The sequence below is a fragment of the Lemur catta genome, chromosome 8 (assembly GCF_020740605.2).
Source record: "Lemur catta isolate mLemCat1 chromosome 8, mLemCat1.pri, whole genome shotgun sequence".
Lineage (NCBI taxonomy): Eukaryota > Metazoa > Chordata > Mammalia > Primates > Lemuridae > Lemur > Lemur catta.
Window position 1 is genome coordinate 83390085 of NC_059135.1, and position 26852 is coordinate 83416936.

The 26852-nt window shown below is 36.9% G+C and overlaps 1 protein-coding gene across 1 annotated transcript in view; it reads right to left on the minus strand.

The window, feature by feature from the left end:
- Positions 1 to 26852, minus strand: part of THSD7B (thrombospondin type 1 domain containing 7B) — a 718374-nt gene that overhangs the window by 557876 nt on the left and 133646 nt on the right. Inside the window, exon 2 of the mRNA XM_045559264.1 lies at positions 14062 to 14872. Within this exon, the coding sequence (XP_045415220.1) occupies positions 14062 to 14872 (811 nt within the window). The remainder of the gene's footprint in view (positions 1 to 14061; positions 14873 to 26852) is intronic.

Sequence of the window (26852 nt, forward strand, 5' to 3'; positions counted from 1 at the left end):
AGTCGATAGATGCACAAAGATACCAATGTTTTTCTGAATGTATCAAATCCATGAAAAGAAAATGTCACTTTTCAGAGATGGATTTGAGCATTTTTAGCAAAAATCCTGGTAGACTATGCCAACATAGTTCATCAGGTTCAATAGAAATGAGACAACATTGTCAGCCATGTGATCACGCAGCTGTCAAGAGTAACATTTTAGTTTTGGCAGTTAAACTTAGAGGAATAGAAATGTCCCCACTTAACACCATATTTTTCTAGTAACCTAACATTCATGATAGTATATGAATCACTTCCTAATCCTTTTGATGACTAAATGCAATGAGCTTTATAGATTTCATGACGATGTAACACAGCAATGTAAACAAAGCTATTTGGGTCAACGTGTTGTCTAAAACTCAAAAGGGACCATGGCAACTTCTGCTTTCCATTCTGCCACATAAGAAGCTTCACAATTGTCACTCTTGTCCTCACAATATGAAAAAAGCTAAACAAACTGAAAATCAGTAACTCTTCTTAGATCTGTCAGAGAACTGAAGTCACAGGGCACATGGCTACCTCCAAAATCAGAGAGGCAAACAGACAGATACCTAGAATCACAACTTGGTGGAAGAAAAGCAGGTACAGAAATCACTAGTAGAGCCAGTGCCAGGGTAGGAAAACTTAAACTATGATTGACAAATTACTGGAGGCTCAGTGTGGGTGAGTTTGATAGTTAAAAATTCTAAGGGGTTGGGGAGGCAGCCCTGGTGGGGACCCTGCAGTTTTGTGAGTTATACCTCCAGCAGCACTGCCAGGTCCTCAGAGTGAAGATCGTGCTTTCAGCATGGAAAGGGAAGGCACATATTTGGAAATACACCAAAAGAATGTTGTTTTTCTTAATAAGGCCTGTCCTCAAAGGAAACCATTACCATCTAACCGTAGCCTACCCAACTGGGGTTTAACCAGACTCTAACTGACACGGAAGAAGGAAAATACCCAACTCCAGCCCCTCTCACCTTCTTGACTTACATAATTTAGGAGTGAAGGAAGAGGAGAAACTGACAAGCACCTGTGAAGGCCCAGAGAAACATGCTTAATAAAATATTGGAACCTAATCATAGGACAAAAGAATTTTGTTCCTACTCCAAAACTCAGCACATCATTAATAGGGCTCCTGCATAATATAAGGGATTTACCACAGAAAGAATTGCTTGTTTCTGACTTTACTTAGAAAGAAGTTTCTAAGGAAACACAAAGACAATAGAAAAGGAAAAAATACAACAACAACAAAAAAAAAACCAACAAAACCAGACACCAGACACAATGTTAGACTCTGACACCTCTAGTTATAGCAAACACAGCATAACTGTAAGTCAGGAGAATGTACAACCTCACACTAAAGGCCTATTTACCTCAGTTCCTATTGCCCAGTGCATTGTGTTCAGATTTCAGCAAAATATTATACAGCACACACAAAAAAACAAGAAATACAGCTTGAAAAGACAGAGTCAACATCTAAACCAGACTCAGATATGGCACAGATTTTGGCATTGTCAGATTGTGCAAGTAAAATAATTATGATTAATATCTAAAGGTTCCAATGGAAAAAGTGGACAATATGCAAGAACAGATGGATAAGGTAGTGAGACAGAAACTCCAAGAAAGAATCAAAAGAAAATAACAGAAATCAAAAGCATCATAATAGAAAGAAAAGTACTTTTGATGAACTTTAAGGAATGTTAATAGAAACTACAAAAATTGAAATACAAAAAGAAAAAAAAACAATGGAAAGATCAGAACATTCAAGAACTGTGGTACAATTACAAATGGTGTGAGATACCCAAAATGGGAAAGAAAGAAAGAAAAATGAAGAGAAAAAAAAGAAATGTTTCAAGGAATAATAGCTGAGAATTCCCCAAAATTAATGGTAGACACCAAACCACAGATACAGATAGCTCAGGGAAAGCCAAGTACGGTAAATATCAAATAATTTACTTCTGGGCATATTTTATTTAAACTGCACAAAGACAGAAAAAAAAAAAAATCTTTCAAGAAGCCAGAGTGGGGAAAACCCATCTATGGGTTCTTATTCCTAAGGATGAGAATTACATTAGACTTCCCTTCAGAAACTATGCAAGCAATAAGACAGTATGGAATTGAATCCTGCGACTTTACTGAATTTATCAGTTCTAATAGTTTTTGGGTGAAGTCTTTAGGTTTCTTTAGATATAAGATCATACTGTCTGCAAACAAAGATAATTTGATTTCTTCCTTTCCAATTTGAATGCACTTTATTTCTTCCTCTTATCTAATTGCTCTAGCTAGAACATCCAGTACTATGGTGAATAACAGTGGTGAAAGTGGGCATCCGTCTTGTTTCTGATCTCAGAAAAAAACGCTTTCAGTTTTTCTCCTTTCAGTATGATACTAGCTGTGGGTCTGTCATATATGGCTTTTACTGTGTTGAGGTAAGTTCCTTCTATACCCATTTTTTTTTGAAAATTTTTATCAGGAAGGGATGTTGAATTTTATCAAATGTTTTTTCAGCATCAATTAAAATGATCACATGGATTTTTTTCCTTTATTCTGTTGACATGATGTATCACATTGATTGATTGGTGTCTGTTGAACCATCCTTGTATCCCTGGGATGAATCCCACTTGATCACGATGAACAATCTTTTCAATGTATTGTTGCTTTGCTAGTATTTTGTTGAGAATTTTTGCATCTATGTTCATTAGGGATATTTGACTACAGTTTCCTTCATTAGTTGTGTCTTTGTCTAAGTTAGGTATCAGGGTGATACAGGCCTCTTAGAATGAGTTTGGGGATATCCCCTCCTCCTCAATTTTTTAAAATAGTTTAAGTAGTATTCATATTAGTATGTTTATTTTCTTTTTGACTGCTTGGTAGAATTTATCAGTGAAGCCATCAGGTCCTGGGCTTTTCTTCCATAGGAGAATTGTTATTACTGCTTTTATATCATTACTGGTTATTGGTTTAGTCAGATTTTGGATTTCTTCTTTGTCTCTTTTTACAGTTTTTGTCTTGAAATCTATTTTATCTGATAGAAGTATAGGTACTCCTGCTCTTGTTTGGTTTCCATTTGCATGGAATATCTTTTTCTATCCCTTTATTTTCAGTCTGTTTCTTTATAAAAGAAGTGTGTTTCTTCATAAGTGAAATGTGTTTCTTGTAGGCACCATATCGTTGGCTCTTGTTTTATCCATTCACCCACCCTATGTCTTTTGACTGAAGAGTTTAGTCCATTCACATTCAATGTTATTATTGATGAGTAAGGACTTTACCACTGCCATAATGTTATTAAATTTCTGGTTGTTTTGTGGTCCTCTCTTGCTTTCTTACTTCCGGTCGTCCTTCGTTAAAAATGATTTTCTCTGGAAGTGTGTTTTAATTTCTTGCTTTTTATTTTATGTGTATCTACTGTAGGTTTTTAGATTTGAGATTACCATGAGATGTGCACAAAACATTTTATAACCAATTATTTTAAACACATGACAACTCTGCTTACAAACAAATAAACAAGCAAAGAGAAATCTAAAAGAACTTCTACCATTTAGCTCCACTCCTCCCCACTTTAAAACTTTTTGTTGTTTCTATTCATATCTTTTCATACTATCTATCTCTCAATAAGTTGTTGTACTTTTGACAGGTTTGTCTGTTAGTCTTCCTACTCAACATATAAGTGGTTTATACACCACAATTACAGCAATAGAGTATTCTGCATTTGAGTCCTTACTGTTACCAGTGAGTTGTATACCTTCAGTGATTTCTCATTGTTCATTAATGTTCCTTTCATTCAGATTGAAGAGCTCCTTTTAGCACTTCTTGTAGGACAGGTCGCATGTTCATGAAATCCCTCAGCTTTTATTTTTCTGATACAGTCTTTATTTCTCCTTCATGTTTGAAAGATATTTTTTCAGGATATAATATTCTAGGGTTAAGGTTTTTGTCCTTCAGTACTTTGAATACGTCATGCTTTGTAAGGTTTCCACGAAGTAGTACGCTGTCAGACATGTAGGAGCTCCTTTATATGGTATATATTTTTTTCTTTTTTTTTCTTGCTTTATATAGGACCTTTTCTTTATCTGTGACCACTGAGAATTTGATTATTAAATGCCTTAAGGTACCCTTGCTTGGGTTAAATCTACTTGATGTTCTATGTCCTTACTGTACCTGAATATTGATATCATTCTCTAGGTTTGTCAAGTTCTCTGTTATTATTTCCTTGAATAAACTTTCTACCCCAATCACTCTCTCTCTTCCTCCTCTTTAAGGCCAATAACTCTTAGATTTGCTATTTTGAGGCTATTTTCTAGCGCTTGTAAGTGTGTTTCATCTTACTTATTCTTTTTTCTTTTTTTTCTTCTGACACTGTATTTTCAAATATCCTGTCTTCCAGCTCACTAATTCTTTCTTCTGCTCAGTCACTTCTGCTGTTGAGTGTCTCTGATGCATTTCTCAGTTTGTCAATTGAATTCTTAAGCTATAGAATTTTTGCTTGATTTTTTTTTTGTTGTTGTTGTTGTTATTTCAATCTCCTTATTAAATTTCTTTGATAGGTTTCTGAATTCCTTCTCTGTATTTTCTTGAAGTTCATTGAGCTTCTTCAAAAAAAGCGATTTGGAATTCTTTGTCTGAAAGGTCACCTATCTCCATCACTCCAGGATTGGTCACTGGTACCTTATTTAGTTTGTTTGGTAAGATCATGTCTTCCTTGATGTTCTTGAAGCTTGTGCATATTCATTGACGTCTGGTCATTGAAGAGTTAGGTATTTATTTTAATCTTCACAGTCCAGGCTTATTTGAACCAGTCCTTCTTGAGAAAGCTTTCCAGATACTCAAAGGGAATTGAGCGTTGTGGTCTATGTTTCTGGTCACTGCAACTGTATTAGTGTTGAGGGTGCCCGAAGCCCAGTAATGCTGTGGCTGTTCCAGACTCCTGGTGATAACACCCTGATGTGCTTGGGTAAGATACAAGAGAATTCCCTGGATTACTGGGCAAAGTCTCTCACTTTCTTTCCTCACTCTCCATGCTGGAATGCTGAAGTTGATGGAGGAGTGACATGGGCACTCCCTCATAGCCAATTCTGCCAGGACTGGGTCCTTCCCTTCAAAGCAGCATGTTTCCTTCTGGCCGAGGGTGGATCCAGAAATACCATCCAGGAACTAAGGGCTGGACACAGGGGCCTCAGAAGTCTGCTCGGTACTTTATTTTACTGTAGCCGAGCTGGTACCCAAGTTGCTAAACAAAGTCCTCTGAGCGCCTCTCTTTCCTTTCCTCAAGTGGAAGACTCTCCCTGAGCCATGCTGCCTATAGTTGGGGGAGGAGTGCTACAAGCACTGGCTTGGCCACCATCACTGGTGTCTCACTGTGTCATGTGCACCCCAAGTCTACTGTCTCCAAGCCAGCACAGCCACAGAAATTGACCACAGACTGTAGCCCCTGTGGCCTGACTGCCTTATGAATTTCATCCAGGTCCCAGGCTGCTTTTTGCCTTCTGGTGGTGAGGCTGGTGGGAATTCAGGCTTCAGGGTAGAGGATTTCCCTCTGGCCAGGCTGGTCAAAATGCTCCCTCCATGGACACCATCAGAATTCTGCCCTATGCTGTGGTCCCCTATGCCAGGAGCCCTAAGTTTCAATTCAAAGCCCCACAATCACTTCACTCTCCCTTCCACGGGTGCACAGATGCTCTGTCTACTCCACAGGCTGGCAGAGCACTCCCAGGTGATGGAAGAGGGGTGGCATAGGCAATGCAAGACTGTCTTTTTTGTTCTCTTTAGTGCCTCTTTCCTGACATAATGTTAAAACCAGGTAGTATGATTGCTCACATGATTTTTGGTTCTTCTGAAGGTGCTTCCTTTCATGGAAAATTGTTGAATTAGGTGTTCTTCCAGAGGGACGATTGCTGGAGGTTTCTATTTGGCTTGTTGTTCTGCACTCTGATAGTATGTATGGTATTGAAAGAAGAAACCCCACCAACCTAAATTCTATGTCCAGTGAAATTATCCTTCAGAAGTGAAGAAGAAATAAAGGCTTTGTCAGACAAATTTGAGGATATTGGTTACTAGACTTGCTTTGCAAAAAAATGTTAAGTCTTTCAGAGAGAAGGAAAATGATATAGGTATAAATTTAGATCTAGAAATATACAAAATTACCATCGGAGAAGGAATATATGAAGGTAATTTATTTTTTTTACTTTTTTGCATTTTAATTGACATAATAGATAATAATTTGTTGAAAATAATAATATCAACAATGTATTTGGTGATTATAGGTTATGGATAAGTTACATTAATGATAACAATGTTATAAGGGATGGAAGGGATAGATTGGAAATACTCTGTTGTAAGGTACTTACACTGCCTTTGAAGTTTATGGTGTTATTTGAAAGTGGATTTTAATTAGTTATAAATGTATATTTCAAACTGTAGGGAAACCACTAGAAAAGTTTAAGAAAAATATAACTGATATGTTAAGAGAGAGAAAATATGGGTTGATATAAAATGTTTAATTAAAACCAGAGAGGAAGGCAAAAAAGAAACAAAAAACAAGGGCAATTAATTAAAAATAGTAGTAAATAGGGTAGCTATTAATCCAACTACATAAATAATGACTTTAAGTACCAATGGTCTAAATACACCAATTAAAAGATAGACTGTCAGCGTGAGTGAAAAAACAAGATCCAACTATACTTAGCCTACAAGAAACCCACTTTTACTATAAATACACAGACAAATTTAAAGCAACGGGGTAGACAAAGATATACTATGCTAACACTCACAAAGAAAAGGTTGTAGTAGTTATAATAATTCCAGACAATGGAGAATTTACAGCATAGAAAATTGTCAAGGATTAAGAGGGGCAGTACATAATAATAAAGAGTACCATTCTATAGCAATCCTTAATATATATATATATACACCTAACAACACAGAGTGTCAAAATCCATGAAGCAAATGCTGTTATAACTGCAAAGAGGAAGAGACAAATCCCTATTATAATTGGAGACTTCAACACTTTCTATTAGTAATGGACAGATCCATCAAGCAGAAAATCAGTAAGAACATAGTTGACTTGAACAGCACCATCAATCAACTGGATCTAATTGACATTTATAGAATACTTTATCCAACAACAGCAGAATACATGTTCTTCTCAAGAAAATATTCATCAAGATAGACTACATTTATGGAGTGTAAAACACACCCTGATAAAACTAAGAAAAAAGGAATAATATTTCTCCCAAACACAATGGAATTAAACTAAAAATCAATAACAGAAAGGCAAATGAAGAACACCAAAATACACAGAGATTAAAAAAATATACTCCCAAATAACACATAAGTCAAAGAAAAAATCTCAAGAGAAATCGAAAAATATTTTTAACCAAATAAAAATGAAAATTATCAAAATTTATGCAATGCAGAGAAAGTACTTCTTTGGGAAAATTTATAACATTGAATGCATCTATTAGAAAAGAAGAAAGATATAAAATCAATACCCTAAGCTTCTACCTTAGGAAACTAGAAAAAGAAGAGCAATTAAATTTAAAGTAAACAGAAGAAAATAAATAATAAAAATTAGAGTCAAAAATCAATGAAATTAGAAACAGGAAATCAATAAAGAAAATCAATAAAACCGAAAGTTGGTTCTTTGAAAAGACTGATAAAATTAATAAAACTCTAGCCATGTTAACAAAGAAAAAAAAAATAGACACAAATTGTTAATATCAGAAATAAAAGAATGGTCATCATTAATAATCTCATAGATATTTAAAAGATAATAAGGGATATTATGAACAACTATATACACCTCAAAATATGATAACCTACAGGAACTGAACCAACTACTTCAAAGCCAAAATCTACCAAAACTCACGCAAGAAGAAATCAATAATATAAATAAGCCTGAATCCATGCCCTAGGTCTTTGTGGTAGGCTGAAATTAAGAGTAATGACCTAGAGTATCTGGTGGAAGAAATGTCTAAGCAACAATGCATTCAAGAAATAAGAAGTGACATGCTTGCTTCTAACAGTAGCCTACGATCAGATACTGGGGCAAAGAAATGACCTAAAGTTCCAAATTATTTTTAAAAGGGAAGCAGAGTGTAAAAATTTGGAAAATTCACAGCCTGGCCACATGGTAGAGAAGGAAAGAGCCCTTTCAGGAGAGGAATTCAGGTAGGCTGTGGAGTAATCACTTCCTAGAGAGATTGGCATGACTGAAAGGAAGCAAAGTGCTAATCAAGGCTATGGAGAAAAGTCCTCAAAGGCATTTCAGAAATCTTCCAGGCTATCCCTCCCATCACAAGCCCAGAGTCCTAGGAAGGCAGATCAGTTTCAAGCACCAGGTCCAGGGCACCACTACCCAGCACCACCTTGGAATGTTGCCTCCCACATCCCAGCTGCTCCAGCTCCAACCTTGGCTCAAAGGGCCCTAGTACACCTCAGGCCACCACTTCAGAAGACATAAGCCATATGCCTTTGTGGTGTCCACGTGGTGTTAAGTTTGCAGGTGCACAGAATGCAAGAGTGGTGCAGGCTTGACAGCTTCCACCTAGACTTCAGAGGAAGCATGGGAAAGCCTGGGTGCCCAGGCAGAAGCTTGCCATGGGGTGGAGCCCCCTCAGAGAAAATCTACCATGGAAATGCCAGGGGGAAATGTGGGGTTGGAGCTCTCACACTGAGTCCCCACTGGGACACTGCCTAATGGAGCTGTAGGAAGGGGTTACTGCCTTCTGGACCCCAGAATAGTGGAGCCACCAGCAACATGCACCTTCAACCTGGAAAAGCTAAAAACACTGGACTCCAACCCATGAAAACAGTCACATGGGCTGTGCCCAGCAAAACTATGGGGACAAGGCTGCCTGAGGCTTCAGGGTGCCCCTGTCCATCCCCCCCCCATCCTGTCGACAATACACCAGTGTGCCTAGGATGCAGAACATGGAGTCAAGGGGGATTATTTTGGAGCTATAAAATTTAACGTCTGACCTGCTGGGGTTCAGACTTGCATGGGGCCTGTTGCCCCTTTCTTTTGGCCATTCCTTTTGGAATGGGAATGTTTACCCAGTACCTGTACCAACATTGTGTCTTAAAAATAAATAACTTGTTTTTGATTTTACAGGCTCATAGAAGGAATTTGCCTTGATTCTCAGATGATACTTTGGAGTTTTGAGTTCTTGCTGTATTCGTTCATGAGAGCTGGTTATTTAAAAGAGCATAGACTCTCTCTTGCTCCCTCTCTTACCATGTGACACACCTACTCCCCATTCACCCTCCAGCTTAATTAGAAGCTCCCTGAAGGCTTTGCCAGAAATAGATGCCGATGCCATGCTTGTACAGTCTGCAGAACCACTAGCCAAATAAACCTCTTTTCTTTATAAATTACCCAGCCTCAGGTTTGTCCTTTATAGCAATGAAAAACTGACTAAGACATTTTCCAACTCATTCTATGAGGCCACCGTTACCTGAATAACACAAGCAGACAAAGACATTACAAGTGAGAACAAATAAGAGCAACATCTCTCATAGACACAGTTGCAAAAATCCTTAACTAAATACTAGCAGATCAAATCCAACACTATATGAAAGGAATTACACAACACAACCAAGTGAGATTTACTCCATATATATTTAATATAAGCTGATTCAATATTTGTGATTCAATTAACATAAAACATTAAATCAACAGGCTAAAGAAAAAAATCATATAATCATAACAATAGATGCAAAGTATCTGATAAAATATAATGTTTATTTATGATAAAAATTCTCAGCAAACTAAGAGTAGAGGGGGGCTTCCATGACTGAATAAAGAATATCTACAAAGAAACCCTACAATTAGCAATATGTTATGCTTAATGGGGACAGACCAGATTCTTTCCCAGTACAAAGTAAGAAATGTCCCCTCTTACCACTCCTCCTAGTCAATATTGTACTAGAAGTTCTAGCTAATATAATAATTCAAGAAAAGAAAAGGACAGAAAAGATACTCAGATTAGAAAGGAAGAAATAACTTTTTTTGCAGATGGCATGATTGTTTATGTAGATAATCCCAAAGAATCAACAAAAATCCATGGATAATAAACAAATAAAATAAGGTGGAAGGACACAAGGTTAATACACAAAAGTTGATTGTTTTCTTGTATACCAGCAATGAACAATTGGAATTTGAAATTAAAAACTCAATACTAATTATGCTAGCACCAAAAAAGCCAGATACATAAATTTAACACAATATGTACAAGATCTACATGAAAAAATTACAAGATTCTGAGAAAAACTTTTTAAAAGATTTAAATAAATGGAGAGATATTCCTGTACATGGATAGGAAGACTCAATATTATCAAAATATTAGTTCTTTCCAAATTGATCTATACATTATATGTAATTCCAATCAAACTTTTGGCAATTTATTTTGTGGATATCAAAAAGTAGTTCTAAAGTTTATACAAAAAGGCAAAAGACAGAGAATAGCCAACACAATAATGGAGAACAAATTAGGAAGACTGAAACTACCCTACTTTAAGATTTACTATAAAGCTACATGCTCAAAATGGTGTGTTACTGACAAAGAATAGATAGATAGATAGATCAACAGGCTAAAAATAGAAGGCATAGAAATGGACCCATATAAACATAGCCAACTGATCTTTGACAAAGGAGCATAGATAATTCAATGGAAAAAGGATATTCTTTTCAATAAATGATGCTGGGACAATTGGATATATCACACAGATACAAAAATAAAAGAATACAGACATAGATCTTCCACTATTCACCAAAAATATAAATAAATAAAACTTAAAAATGTCAAAAGGAATCATAGACATAAACGTAATACACAAAACCATTAAACTCCTAGAAGAAAACGTAAGAGAAAAACCTAGTTGACTTCGGGTTTGATGATTATTTTTTTCTAAATGCAACACCAAAAAAATGATCCTTGAGAGAAATATTGAGAAGCTGGACTTCATTAATATTAAAGACTTCTCTCTTGTAAGACACTGTTAAGAAAACGAAAAGACAAACCACAGACTGAAAAAAAATATTTGCAAAATACCCAAAATATACTAAGAACACTTAAAACTCAACAATGACAAAACAAACAATTAAAATATAGGCAAAAAATCTAATTAGACACTTCATCAAAGAAGATATAGAGATGACAAACAAGTGTATGAAAAGATATGCTGTTAAGGAATTGAAATTTAAAACAAGATACTACTAACACACCTATTAGAATGGCAAAAATCCGAAACACTGACAACAACAAATACTGGCAATGCGAAGCAATAGAAATTCTCATTTATTGCTGGTGGGAATGCAAATGGTACAAGCCACTTTGGAGATACTTTGGGAGTTTCTTAAAAAACTAAACATACCCCTACAATATGATACAGCCATTGTACTCCTTAATATTTACCCAAATGAGTTGAAAGCTTAACTTCACAAAAAATACATACGTAAATCTCCATATCAGCTTTATTCATAAATGTCAAAACTTAGAAGCAACCAAGATGTTCTTCAATAGATAGATAAATTATAGATAATTTATAATTATAAATAGATGGATAAATTATAATACCACAAAATGGAATATTATTCAGGGATATAGAGAAATAAGCCATCAAGTCAGACTTGGAAGAAACGTAAATGCATATTTCTAAGTAAAAGAAGTCAATCAGAAAAGGCTACATTTTGTATGATTCCATATCACATGTTTTAAAAGGCAAAACTCTAGAGACAGTCAGTAAAATTATCTGTGGTTGCCAGGAGTTCTGGGGGAGGGAGAGAAGGCTCAGTAGATGGAGCACAGGGGTTATTTAGGGCAGTGAAACTATCCCGCATGATATTGTAATGGTGGGTGCATGTCATCAGACATTCATTAAACTCAGAATGTACAATACAAATAGAGAATCCTAATGTAAACTATGGAATCAATATTGGCTCAACAACATTGGTTCATCAATTGTAAGGAATCTATCTGCCGTGGACAGAATTGTATCACCCCAGAATTGAAATGTTGAAACTCTAACCTCTAATTTGGAGATGGGGCTTTGAGATGTAATCAGGTTACGAGGGTAGAGCCCTCATGATGGGATTAGTGCCCTTATAAGAAGAGAGATGACAGCACACGCTCTCTCCCCCTCTCTCCCACCACGTGCGGACACAGCAAGAAGATATCCATCTGTAAGCCAGGATGAGAGTCTTCATCAAGAATTAAAGCAATCTGCATTTTCATTTTGGACTTTCCAGCCTCCAGAACTGTGGAAATGCATTTCTCTTGTTTAAGCTCCTAATCTATGGTATTTTGCTTAGTCAATTGGGCTGCTGTAATAAAGCACCATAGACTGATGGCTTAAAAACAACAGAAATGTATTTCTCACCATTCTAGGGGCTAGAAGAAGTCAGAGACCAGGGTACCAGCATGGTCACATTCTGGTGAGGTCTCTCTTCTGGGTCATAGACTGCCAACTTCACATTGTATCCTCGCTTGGTGGAAAGAGTGAGAGGAAGCTCTCAAGTCTCTTCTCACAAGGGCGCTAATCCCATCTAGGAGGACTCTACTTTCATGACCTAATTACCTCCCAAAGGCTTCAAGCCTTCTAATAACATCACATTCAGGGTTAGAATTTCAACATATGAATTTGGAGGGGGACACAAACATTGAGTGAATAACACAGCCTGAATTTAAAAAGTATCACATTAATGCAAGATGTTAATAATAGGAGAAACTGTGTGTTGGGGAGAGTGAGGAGGTATATGGGAACTCTGTACCTTCACTCAATTTTTCTGTAAACTCAAAACTGATCTAGAAAATAAAGTCTATTAAAAAAAGAAAAAGAAGAATATGGCAAAAGCAAGCAAACAACATGAAATGAAAAGATTCTATGTAATGCTAAACGCAGCAATATAGTATGGAATATTTAAAAAATAATGTTTTTACAGAATCCCACACTCACATTCAAACAAATTGCACAAATCATTTGCTTAATCTTTTGAGCTTCACAGAGGTAAGCAATAAAAAGCCACAAATCACTGTCCAATGGATTTGCCAATTGCATGTGGCACAAATAAAAACGAAACATCAAAGATAAAATATGCTCATTTGTGAAGTCAAATGGAAAAAGAAAACAATCATCACGTTACTTTGTTCATAAACAGCAGTGGCAATCTTCTGGGCATGTCCCAGCCAGCTGTGGATCCCAAGAAGCAGCAACTGATGATAATGATTAATTCTAGAGATGAGTATTATGTTGTTTGGTAATTTAAGTACTGTTGAAAGGCTTGTTAATTTGGAAGCAACTAAGAAATATACCAATGCTCCCATTTAAAAACTTCTGGAGGAAAATTAAATCCTACTTTCAACATATTTCTGAGTGCATGTCATGACGTTTTAGACTACAATTTAAAATAAAGCAATTATAAATAATTTTGAAATCTCTAGTTTATTTCTTCTACAGGTAGGTAATTCTGATTACCACTAATATAAGTTAACATTTTTATCAAAGCAATGCCAAAGAAAATACTCTTGGATTAACCTTTAAGCATTATTACTAATATAAAAAATTCTACAACTCAGATTTAAAAGAATCATACTAGTGAAAACAAAAGTAAACAAACAAAACCAAGAATAAATTATAAAAGCATAAACATTTTGAAAAAAAATAATTACATAATTCATATCCAAAATTGGAGAGTGAACTTGAATTTTTATCATTATAAAAAACCACTTAGTCTTCTATTAATAAAGTAACAAAAGATATACTTTTATGCTATTTGCTGTCTTGACAAAATGTGGAAATATATGACTCACTCTATGTAACTGCACTAGATTTTAGCACAAGATTTTAGGGCATTGCTTGGTCCAAACCATAAAATGTATAAAATTTCTAATCAAAATTGAAAATTTTTTAAATGAAACTTCTAACAACCCAAATTACAAATCGGACTATAATTTTGCATTTGTATAAAATCATAAAGAAGTTTTATAAAATTTCACTATAAAATGTTTTAAAGAAATTAAAGATATAAGCATGGAAGGCCTCCTACCTTAACATAGCATTTTTTCCATCGCTTCTCGTACACCAGACTTGCCGAGTTTGATAACCTATCTCTACGGCCCAGGCCTTGGAATGGTGATATGCTTTGTAACTCTGATGTCTAAAGGTGACTTGCTCATTTGAATCAGAGCTAAAATCCAGGACAGTTCTTCCGCTTAGGTTCATTTCTTTAAGATGAGGCAGCCTGCATTTACTCCACGGTCCAACTTTAAGGCTGAAGGTATATTCCTCTTCCCCGAGAGGACAGGACATGGGAGCATCACAGGCTCTCGACTCAGTCAGATTCGGACACTGCAAACCCCCATAGAGAGGGGGAGCGATGACTGCACGTGTTCTGTGCTGCAATTTCTTCCCACATCCCTTGCTACACTTGGACCATGGTGAGAACTCAGATACAACACAGTCCCGGGGGCAAGGAATGAGGCAAGCTTGTTCTGTAGGGGGCTGAGGGGCAAAGTGTTCACATATTTCATTTGCAACCACGGTTCTGTTCAACTTCTGCACACAGCGCACCGTCCGGTGCTGCAGTCCGTGCTGCGCCATCACGCACTCTGCAGTCCGAGGCTTCACTTCGCCCTGGGCGTAAGGAACGAGCACACAGTGGTGCCAATCTGACACCTCCCACTGGAAGAGGTCACTGTGCCAGTCACAGACTCGGAAGCAACTTCTTTCCTTTGGAGGCCTGTTGCTCTCGTCACAGTTGGACAGGTGACTTGTCCACCCTTCAATGTGAAAACACCACACTGCCCGGCTCTGGACTCCTCCCGGCCCACAGTCTCCTGTGCACCTTCCCCAGGGACCTACAGGCAGGAAAACAACGGTGTCAATTACTCGGAGGTGACATTCAGCTATTCACAGGAAAACAGAGGTCAATTAACACACTTCCCAACACAACCAGCATGAAACTACTCATTTTGATGGAACGGAGACAACGTTAATTTAATGGTTAAGAATGTGGACTCTTCATACTTCAGATGTAACTAAGGAAAAAAAAAAAATTTGCTTTTGTTGAAATACACATTCCATCTCTCACCAGCAATGAAAACTTGAACCAATTACTTCGACTTTCTAAGCCTTAGTTCCTTACCTGTATATATAAGGTAGAAGATAATAAAAGCACTGACTTGTAAAGTTGTTCTGAGGATCCAATGTGGTGTCAAGTAAACAATATGCATTTAATAAATGATTGGTACTATTATAATTAGTATGTCCCCAAACCTACATATCTAACTCAATATTAATACTTTCTACTTAGGCAGTGTTTCATCTAAAAGGAAAGCCCTAAAGCCAGGATTTTCATATCGCAGGATTTTTCATATTTCCAAAAATCCTTCAGCTCATACATTAAGAAGCTCAGAAGAGAAATATGTTTAAAAACATAATGTCATTTTCATTTTCCAAATAATTTTCTTCAGTTTCGGTTAGTACTTGTAGAGCAAATTGAATGAAAAAACAATCTTATGCAGAAAAAAATGTGAGGTAGTCAAAGAAGTGGCGGCACTGAACAGCCTACGGAAATTCTGCCCCTAGAATCCTCAAAGTACACTCAGTTTGATTTTTGATAGGTAAATTTTCCAACATTAGCCTGTAATATGCTGACTCTTTTAATTAAGTAATTAGGTTTTTGACAGGAGGGGGGAAACTCCAAGAAATGGACAGATGAGGGAGCTACCCATTAAAGTTTATCACATTTTTTGCATCTACTCTACAGACACACCAGCTGGCCTTATCCAGAAGGTTGATCATATATCTTCTCACAAGGACAGCAAGTAATCACATTTTGTGTCAATAAAAAAAAAAAAAAAATAGCTTCTTCCCTTTAACTTTACTTAAGTATGTAATCTGGTAAGTTTTATCAGCTTAACTAGGTAACTTTTGTCTGTATACCACGACTGTGATGATCATAAAGGCACTTCACACACAGAGAAGCATATTAATTGACACATTCAAGAGAAATAAAATACTCTCTCTCTTTCCCCAAATCTGATCAGTTGCCCCACATGCCATTTAGTTACTTCGAAGAAAGTATTTTCATTCTCATTTCGTACATTTGCAGAAACAACAGACATGTACTCAGTCACTTGCACTTAGGAAGAGACATATGCATGGCCACAGAAGCAAGTATCTGTATTTGGTCCCACAAGGCACAATATGGATCTGTCCCTTTAGCAGAACACCCGTTTCTGTTTCAAATGTACATGGTCATCTCAGTTCTCCCTCGTATTCCTGTTCTGGCCACATAAACCTGGCATTCTTGGCAACAGATTGGATGTTCTGGAGCAGTTTAAGCATCTATCCACTGTTCATCATGTCAGACTATACATGTATATTTTTATTATTACCCCCCAAAAAAACACTGTTTCTCAATTAAGGAACAATTTCAAAAACATATACAACTGCAGAAAACTTCCAAAATCTAAAATCAGTCTTGAATGATATAAAACAGTTACTGCATAAAAATAAAGGAAACTTTTTGTAAAGCACTGTGGGTTTTTTAATAATGGCTGTCAGTTTATCTCTATTTGTTTAGGTATTACACACACACAATTTTCCACTCAGGACTTGTGTGTGGATTAGAAAAAGGAAGATCGGAAAAATCGAGCGATTTCTAATCAATTTTTGAAAGTTAATCTTACATTTAATTGATTTAGAACATCATCCAAGTGACCCTTGTCTCTATATTTAAAGCATTTAACTAAGACATTTTCTTCTTATTATAATATTGTTCTCCACTTACTTTGGAAATAGTTGACAGTTGTTTTTGTTATTTGAAATCGTTACTATTTTAAACTTTATAAATTACTATTCTTCCTTTAGCTTTTGCATTCTCCATCTATACAGAATTTTACCAAATAATTGCTCCTAGGCTTCTTGGTTAAGATCAAGTGCAGGATTGTATGAAATAGCAAAATTTTTCCTAGATGACTGGAAGGCAAAGTGTAATGATTAAGAAATTAAAATTGTTACCATTGCAGATCTGTTTCTTAGCTTAGCCATGATTGCCTATTTGTTGGTTAGCATTCCTTTGGACGTCAGTAGAACATACCCATGTAAGCAACGTGAGCAACGAATTTCCCTCCCCTAGAATTTCCTCTAGAAATTTAGGGCAGCAACTCTTGTGAAGTAAGACACATGCTCGTTTATGGAAATTAATAGCTTTAGGAAGGCACAGTCAAGGGAGAATAGTTCCTCTTCACATTAAAGCAAACTCTGGGGACAATTGAAAAACACACAACACATAAATAACAATCAAATGAAACGTGAATTGTGTAGGCATGGAATAAATGAAAAACGAATTACAAACAAGACATACAAGATGGAGACAAGACCTTTCAACAATTGACCTATAACAATTTGCATTTCTCAGGCATGGAAAGAAAATGTGTTCCATGATTTATTCAGTTGTATTTGGCAATGAACTTTCAATACACACATGAGTGAAAATCACACAGCCCTGAGGAATTTTGCCATTTCAAAAAAAAACATGCATATTGAAGTAAAATGTGACCTGCACTTTGAGAAATCTTACATCCCTTTTTCAAATTCAGAAATAGAAGAACGGATTAAAAATGCGAGCAGTTGCATGAATAAAAGAGAATATCACCTTCAAATTTACCACATACATAAAACCTGATTATATTTAGAATATATATCTGAAATAAATAATCTAAAAAAAAATAAGTAACCCATGTTTTTAAATAACAATCATTTCATATGTCTTGTGGAAAAACAATCATCAAGTAATAAAAATAAAACAAAATTTAGAACAATTGAAGGAATAAAAGTTTAATTATTGATGTAATGTTTACTAAGACTCATGCTGGCAGTAATTTTGGAACACATTTCAGTAATGTAACAAGGATAGTTGTTCTGTGTATGTTTACCTGGGCCAACATTATATAAAAATGTCATCCGTTAATATCTACAATGTACTACACTTTCTGTGAGATAAATACAGTTGCTCTCAAATAAACTAAGGATCTTCCCTGGGCCTCGGACTGGTACAGGTCCAGGGCCTGTTAGGGACCAGGTGGCAGAGCTGGCCCCACACTCCCCACCCTGGTTGGTGGAAAAATTGTCTTCCATGGAACTTAGGAAGGGGTGGGGGGTGGGGCGCACAGCAGGAGGTGAGTGGCAAGCTGGGGAGCGAAGCCTCATCTGTATTTACAGGCGCTCCCCATCCCTCACATCACCACCTGAGCTCCGCCTCCCCCCACCCCATCCATGGAAAAATTGTTTGCCATGAAACCAGTCCCTGGTGCCAAAAAGGTTGGGGACCACTGTGCCATATCAGTTTTAATTAACAGGTTAAAGTTTTGGCTTAGAGGTAAATTCTTTGGACACAGAAGGGTAGCATTGATGAGTTCTCAGGTGACATTCAAACTTAAGACTGTGATTTCTCATTTTTCCCTGCCTGTATTTTTGCAGGAAGTGCAAATATGTGAACACTCTAATGTAATATTCTTCTAGAAGCAGAAAAGTGCTGGCAGATTTTATTCTCTTAATTAAGTTACCCTTAACTGGATTAGTTTAGATGAATGGATTACCCAATCTAAATCATCACATTTACGACAGCATGCCGGATGGCTGAACTCTAGGTGTGGTGTTCACTAACATGCCTACAGCAAAGGAAGAAGCGGGCTCTGGAGGACAGAGAATAGACACTCTCCATAGCTTTTGTACAGTACCAGCCACTGTTCAAAGTGGTGACTGTAATTTAATACCATGCAATAGGAAGAGATGTTTGCTTTACTACATATTTTTCCCAGGCACAGCTTTTATTATCCTGACATTGTTTTATTTTTAATTTGAGCAAAAGGGTTGAGGGATGACATGAATAATAATGCCGAGCTTTAGCATCTTAAGCGAATTATTTGTGGGTAATTACTATACCACAGGACTCATGGACCTCAGAATTACAAAATCTAATTTAAAACAACACTGACTTACCTGTAAGTTGCCTCACTTTCAAGAAATTGATGTAGTAACTTTCACTTCTCAAAAAGTTTACACATAACTATGGAATAATTAAAGTAATACCTCTTTTATATGGCAGACAATTATCTAAGAAATTTCACTTTCTAAAATATATCTAAGATGAAAAAATACTCAACATCATTAGTCATCAGAGAAATGCAAATCAGAACTACAATGAGATAGGGAATAATGAATGCTGGTGAGGATGTGGAGAAAGGGGAACCCTTGTACACTGTTGGTGGGAATGTAAATTAGTGCAACCACTACGGAGAACAGTTGTTCTCAAAACACTGGAAATAGAATGACCCAGGAGTTCCACTGATGGGTATATATATCCAAAGGAGGGGAATTTAGCATATTGAAAACATATCTGTACTGCCTTGTTTATTGTAGCACTAGTTACAATTAATTTCCAAGATTTGGAATCAACTTAAGTGTCTATGAAGGCATGAATGGATAAAGAAATTGTGGTACATATATGCAATGGAATATTATATAGCCACAAAAAATGAAATATTGCCACTGGCAACAACATGGATGGAACTGGAGAACATTATGTCAAGTGAAATAAGCCAAGCACAGAAAGACAAATTTCACATGTTCTTACTCATATGTGGGAGATAAATATTACAAATAATTGATCTCATGGAGCCAGAGAGTACAATGATGATTACTGGAAGATTGGAAGTGTAATAGGGAGGAGGGAATGAAATGGGGATAGTTAATGGGTACAAAAATATAGCTAAAAAGTTAGATAGAATGAACAATATTTGATAGCACAACAAAGTAACTATAATCAACAATAAGTTAAGGTATACTTTAAAATAACTAAAAGAGTGGAATTGGAATGTTCCTAACACAAAGAAATGATAAATGCCTGAGTTGATGGATACCCCAGTTACTCTGATTTGATTAATTCACATTGTATGCCTATATTGAAACATCACATGTACTCTATAAAGATATACAACTGTTATGTATCCATAATAATTAATTTTTTTTCAAAATTTAAAAATAAAATATATCTCAGAGCCCAAGGAATGAGAAAAAGTGGCATCTGAGCATTCATTCTTCAAAACAACAATTATTCATTACCTACTACTCGGCAGGTAGTGTACTAGGTCCTGGGAATATATAACTAAGTAAGGCATTGCATATCTCTTAAAAAATCTGTGCACTAAATGTAATGACAACTTACTCAAGAAGGGGGCCTTTGATTCCTTCTTTAGGTCTATCTACACTTACTTTATACATAGTATTAATATTCTTAATGCTTTGGCTTTCCAGCTCACCAGATCTAAAGCAGTAAACCAGAAGTTGGGAAGGAGCCTTGGAGGCAGATACACTGATAGAAAGAAGAAATGAGAGTTTTCTAGTCTATATTTATAAATCTATCATGATAATCAATAACTTCCAACAACAGAGTATGCACAAATCCACTCAATACTTTCTAAACTGTTAGAGAAAACCTGTTCATTAGATATATCCATTATTGAGTTATGCATCAGATAATGTTTTAACAAACATAAAAAATATAAAACATAAAAAAAATTAAATGAGAAGGAATTTGAGCTCTGTTGCATTTCGTTAAGAAAATTCCATTGCACTTTTTACAATAAAAAAATCCTGCATTAATACTTAAAATTCTTTTCAAAAAACACATTCATGGCCTGAAGTATATGTGTGCTGAAGTATTCCAATAAATCTCTTTAGAAAAATTTACCAGCAAAAGTTAAGAGCTACCAAACATAATTTTATTTTATTTATTTATTTATTTTATTTTTTTATTTTATTTCAGCAAATTACAGGGGTACAAATGTTTAGGTTACGTATATTGCCCTTGCCCCACCCGAGTCAGAGCTTCAAGTGTGTCCATCCCCCAGATGGTGTGCACCACACTCATTAGGTGTGTATATACCCACAACTCCTCCCCCCCCACCTGCCAAGATATCTGATGAAAGTTACTGATATATGTGCACTTAAGTGTTGATCAGTTAATACCAATTTGATGGTGAGTACATGTGGTGCTTGAGATACTTCACTTAGCAGAATGGGATCCACCTCCATCCACAATAATACAAAAGGTGCTAGATCACCATTGTTTTTTGTGGCTGAGTACAAATCCATGGTATACATATACCACATTTTATTAATCCACTCATGTATTTATGGGCACTTGAGTTGCTTCCACATCTTTGCAATTGCGAATTGTGCTGCTATAAACATTCTAGTGCAGATGTCTTTTTTACAGAATGTCTTTTGTTCTTTTGGGTTGATGTCCAGTAATGGCATTGCTGTATCAAAAGGTAGTTCAACTTGTATCTCTTTGAGGTATCTCCATATTGCTTTCCACAGAGGTTGTACTATTTTGCAGTCCCACCAGCAGTGTATGAGTGTTCCTATCTCTCCACATCCATGCCAGCATTTATTGTTTTGAGACTCTTTGATAAAGGCCGTTCTCACTGAAGATAAGTGATATCTCATTGTGGTTTTGATTTGCATTTCCCTGATGATTAGAGACAATTGTATTTTCATGGTGCCATATGAGGCTACCACAGAGTGTGTGGACATAATATTCATACCACAAGTAAGTGTTAGCATTGTTGCTAACATTCCCAGCTCTTTCTGTGTGATTGTGTTTTTGCTTGGCACTAATAGCACATGGTAAATTCATTTCGTCTTTGTGGACAGATGCCTCTAGCCGAAAAGCAAAATGCCTCTGTTACTTATCATTCTTGATTACAAATTATTAGTCGCTAGTGGCTAGAACATCCATTAAAAGTAGCTCAACAGCAAGATAGATTAGAAATATATCTGAACAATTCAGCAGCTAATGCAAACATCACAGAGACAGAAGACCACCTTTTAGAAATTGTATCTATATTTCTGGTTTGAATTCTACTTTCCAAAGATTCTAAAGCCTAAAAAAGATTCTCAAACCTCATATATTTCATACATTCTAACATAAGTGGGTCTTTTAGGATCACTAAAACCCACATCCTGCTAAACTTCTAGAATATAGGAGTAGAAAGGGAATCTTGCAGCCTACAGTTTTCAAAGGAAAAAATAAAACCTAGTAAAACTCAATGACTTGCCCAAGGTCATACAATCATATGGAGCAGAAATAAGACAATTCCATTTCCAGACACCCAATCCAGTGATCTTGATACACTCATCACACTGGCCGCTATTATGACAGCTCTAAGACTGCAAGGGAAGAATAAGGGCTCCGTAAATGATTGCGACATAAGGTGTGGGGGAGGGAAGAGAGGATAAGACAGAATGACTAAGTAGAAATTACATAAAAACTCATATAACACAAGCAACAGACTGCCTGTTAACACTGAGATTTTTCAGCCTCATAGGACAGCTGCTACCAGGCGCCCTTCACGATTTATTATGTGAAGTGGGCTGCGTCCTGTCTTTGCATGCTTGAGAACATGGACTAAGCTACTGCTCACATACATCCAGCAAAGTGCAAGGGTTTAACACAACAAGGAACCCTCGGGGGGCCAATCAGAAATCACGTGTCCCTATAATAAATACAGCAATAATAGTAACAGGTGCTGGGGTTTTTTTTGACACCTACTATCATGTCCCCAATACCAAACATGCATTATTGACATTGTTCTGCTTTGCCAGATGAGAACATCTGTGCACGAGATCAAAGAACCTGCTCAAGGTAAACAGCTCAGGAAGCTTCTCCGGCTCTATCTTACTCTAAACCTTTTCCACAACAATTGCAGTTTAACTATTTTTAGCAATGATATCCCTTGAGCAAATGGAGGCTTGCAAAGCCCCTTAGGTGAAATATATTTAGAAGGCAGTCTGTTTTGAGAGCAGCTACTGTGAGGGGCTGAGAGCCCTGCCACTCGTTTTGCCCAAAGCTCCTTCCTCTGTCTCTGTCCCAGCTCAGTGGCCTGGCTTGGAGGATGGCCTCAGAACTCCTGGGCCTCTGCTACTTGTCAAGAGATATTTATGGGCTGTTCTCATCCCATAAATATGGCTCCACTCAACTTTGACTTTACTTACTATGAAAGCTTCAGCTAAGCCTTCTGGATTCACTGAAGAGGAGGAAGAAAATCATTTATTGGCTGTTTTGCATCAGTTAAATGGAAAAGGCAATGGTGAGTAAGCCAGAAACAGAGAGCAGCTGCATCTCGCACAATATATTCCTGAAGGACTTTCTCCCCTAGCTTATGGACCGCCTAAGCATGGACTACACTTCAGGAGGGCCAGAGATCGGTTTGCTTTATATCACAGAGAAAGCAAACAGGAACACGTGCTTGGGAGGCTAAAAATTTTAAGCTGTGTCCCTACTGAAAAAATGAGAATAAAGTTCTATTTATACAGCGAATGATCAATACATGTTGGGCTTGACGAAGGAGGCTTTCCTTTGTGTTGTCTACTAGAGGTCAAGGAAAGGCAGCAACGCTGGGACTACGCACACAGGCTTTAAAAATACATAAGACAAAAGGGCAGATGGCATCCAAACATTTCATTTACCATTAAGCAACTCAAGAATTAATTTTGCCTGGGATAAAAATTGTACAAAAGCACACCCAAGATAATATTTTTCTTAACTTCAAGAAAACCATCCTTATAACAGTACAAATACATCTCTCTTTCTTGTTGCAGAGATTCCTATGATGTACCAGTGAGAGGGAACAAAGCACTAGCTGCATTTTGGTGGACAGAACATTTAGTTCATCTTATTTTTTTCAAAGGAACAATTATTTCTGCTTTAAAATAGCAATTTTAAGACTGTGTGAGACTCCACTCTTCTCTGGAAAATAACTTCCAAGTTATTCCATTTTTAAAAAATCTGAGAAGCAGCAGTATCGTGGCATAATCGCAATGTTACTTTTCTATCTAGAAACAACTAAAAACACCTCTTTACCCTGTATAGTCTAACAAGCATGCTGAAGACTTTCATGAAGATTTGCAAAGATCAAATCCAATCAGTCACCCACCAGCTTTCCCTCCTAAACATCATTCTAACCTGCCCATGCTTCATTCCAAGTGCCACCACCTGAGGCGAGACCATCTCTTTCTCTTATGTGGATGAGAGGAGTAGCCTCCGGTGTGGCGTTGCAGGATCCATGGCCCCACCTCCACACCACCCTTGCCATCAATTCTATTTCCCTATTGCAGCCCTATGTCTTTTATTCACTCAAATTTCTATAACTTTGGGTACAGCATGTCATCTGTATGTAATTTCCACGCTAAAAGCTCATCAAGAGCTACCTGTTCTCTCAGAATGAAGAAAAACAAAATTCTTAACATGATGTACAAGTGCCTATCTGATCAGGCCCCATCATGCCCCTTAGTATCCTGACTGCCTGGGCCATCCACCCTCATTCACTGCTCTCCTGTCATGTAGGCCACCATTTGGTTCCTCCAATGTGCCAACTTCCCTCCCATTCTGGGGCAGCCACACGGACTGTCTCTTAAACCAAGCCACACCCACTGCCCCTTCGAGCTCAATAAAGTTAATTCCTACTCACCGTTCAGATCTTAGGGCACTTCCATAAGGAATTCTTCCCTGTGCTCTGACAGTACTTTATTCTCCTACAAAGAATTCACTCTTGCAATTCAAATCTAACCATGTAATTCATTGTTTAATGCTTCTCTCTCTTACTCAACTTTAAACTCCATGATGGCAGAAACATTTTGGTTCTGTTCACCACTCTATTTCCAGCACTAGCCCGGGCCTTGGCATACAGTAAAGATCTAATCAATAATGCACATTATTGAAGCTAGAACAAGTAGCATGCTAGGAAGCAAAATCATGTCCAAATATAGTTAGGAGTGACTTTAATGCTGGAAACTCACCACACCAATGGGTTGACAGTTTTTTTCAAAATGAAGAAAAAGTTAGAGAAAAAGTCTCCTTTGTGTGTTTCCTTAGCTTATGCTTACAGGAAGAAACCTCCAGTAATGGTCCTAACAGAATTTTTAAATACTACTTTTTCACAAATCCATTTGTAATGGCCATTGTTCTTTGTTGCAACTCTGTGGACCCCTTCTAGCCAGCCTCCATAAAACCCATGGAATTCAGCGAGGGGGTGTCCAGTCTTCTCATGACTAGCATGTTAATGTACTAAAGCACCCAAGTCTACAGAAACACCTTTGATCTTAGGCATAGCCCTAATCATAATGATCCAAGAACCTCACTCAACAAGGAAGATGCAAATAAATGACAGTTACACTTCAGATCCTATTACAGCAGCTTACTACAGTAGTCTGCCCTTATCCATGGTTTTGCTTTCCAAGATTTCAGTTCCTGGTGATAAATTATAATCCCAAAATATCAAATGAAAAATTCCAGAAATAAACAATGCATAAGTTTTAAGTAGTGTGATAAATTCTCGCCCCATCCCACACCATCCAGCCGGGAATGTGAATCCTACCTTTGTCCAGGGGATCCACTCTGTGTGTACTACCTGCCAGTTAGTCACTTAGGAGCTGTCTCAGTTGTCAGATTGCCTGTCATAGAATCACAGTGCTTGTGTTCAAGTAACCCTGATTTTACTTCATAATGGCCTCCAAGTGCAAAAGCAGTGATGCCGGTAATTTGGATAAGCCAAAGAAAATCCATAAAGTGCTTCCCTTAAATGAAAAGGTGAAAGTTCTAAAACTAATAAGGAAAGGAAAAAAAAATCATATGATGATGTTGCTAAGATCTATGGTAAGAACCAAGTCTTCTACCCATGAAATTGGCAAAAAGAAAAAGAATTCAAGCTAATTTTGTTGTCATAACTCAAACTGCAAAAGTTATGGCCACAGCGCATGACAAGTGCTTACTTAAGATGGGAAAGTCATTAAATTTGTGGGTGGAAAATATGAATAGAGACGTGTTCTGATTGACAACAACATATTGCACCAGAAAGCACTGAGCCTACACAACGACTTCAGCAAGGAATCTCCTGAAACAAGCAACACCAAGCCATTTACTAGGGATAATTGCACAGATTCTGAAATTCAGAGGGTCAATGGCAGCCTAACGCTACAGTACAATGCCTTCATCATTCACCTCACTTTATCTCATTACGTAGGCACCGTATCATCTCACATCAACACAAGAAGAAAGGTAAACACAGTACAATAAGATATTTTGAGAGAGAGAGAGAGAGGGAGACCACATTAACATAACTTTTATTATAGTATATTATTATAATTGTTCTAGTTCAATTAGTAGTTATTGTTGTTAATCTCTATTATGCCTAATTTTCAATTAAACTTTATCATAGTTATGTATGTATAGGAAAAACAATGTATATATAGAGTTTGATGCTATCTGCCCTTTCAGGCATCCACTGGAGGTCTTAGAATACATCCCCCTCCGATAAGGACTACAGTATCAGCAAAACTAAAAACATAATGAGTGCCATGCGCACTGTCTGGGGGATGGACACGCTTGAAGCTCTGACTCGGGGGGATGGGGGTGCATGGGCAATATACATAACCTGAACTTTTGTACCCCCATAATAAGCTGAAATTTAAAAAAATTGGCAGGAGATGAATTTATCATGGTGGTCACACGTTCATCATAATAACAGCAACAGCAACGCACCAAATATTATACTGGACACTTTACAGCAATCATATGCAGTCCTCAAAGCAGCCTTACAAAGTGGATTAATCTTAATAAGCATTCCCAGATGCCTTAAACTCCCTGGATATTTTCAGGAAAATTGTCAGAAAGAATGAAAAGAGGGTGAATGTATTCTTTTTAGAGATGGTTGACATGATTACATTCTCCAATATCTAGGAAAATATCTAAGAAGGGGACAGCCTGGA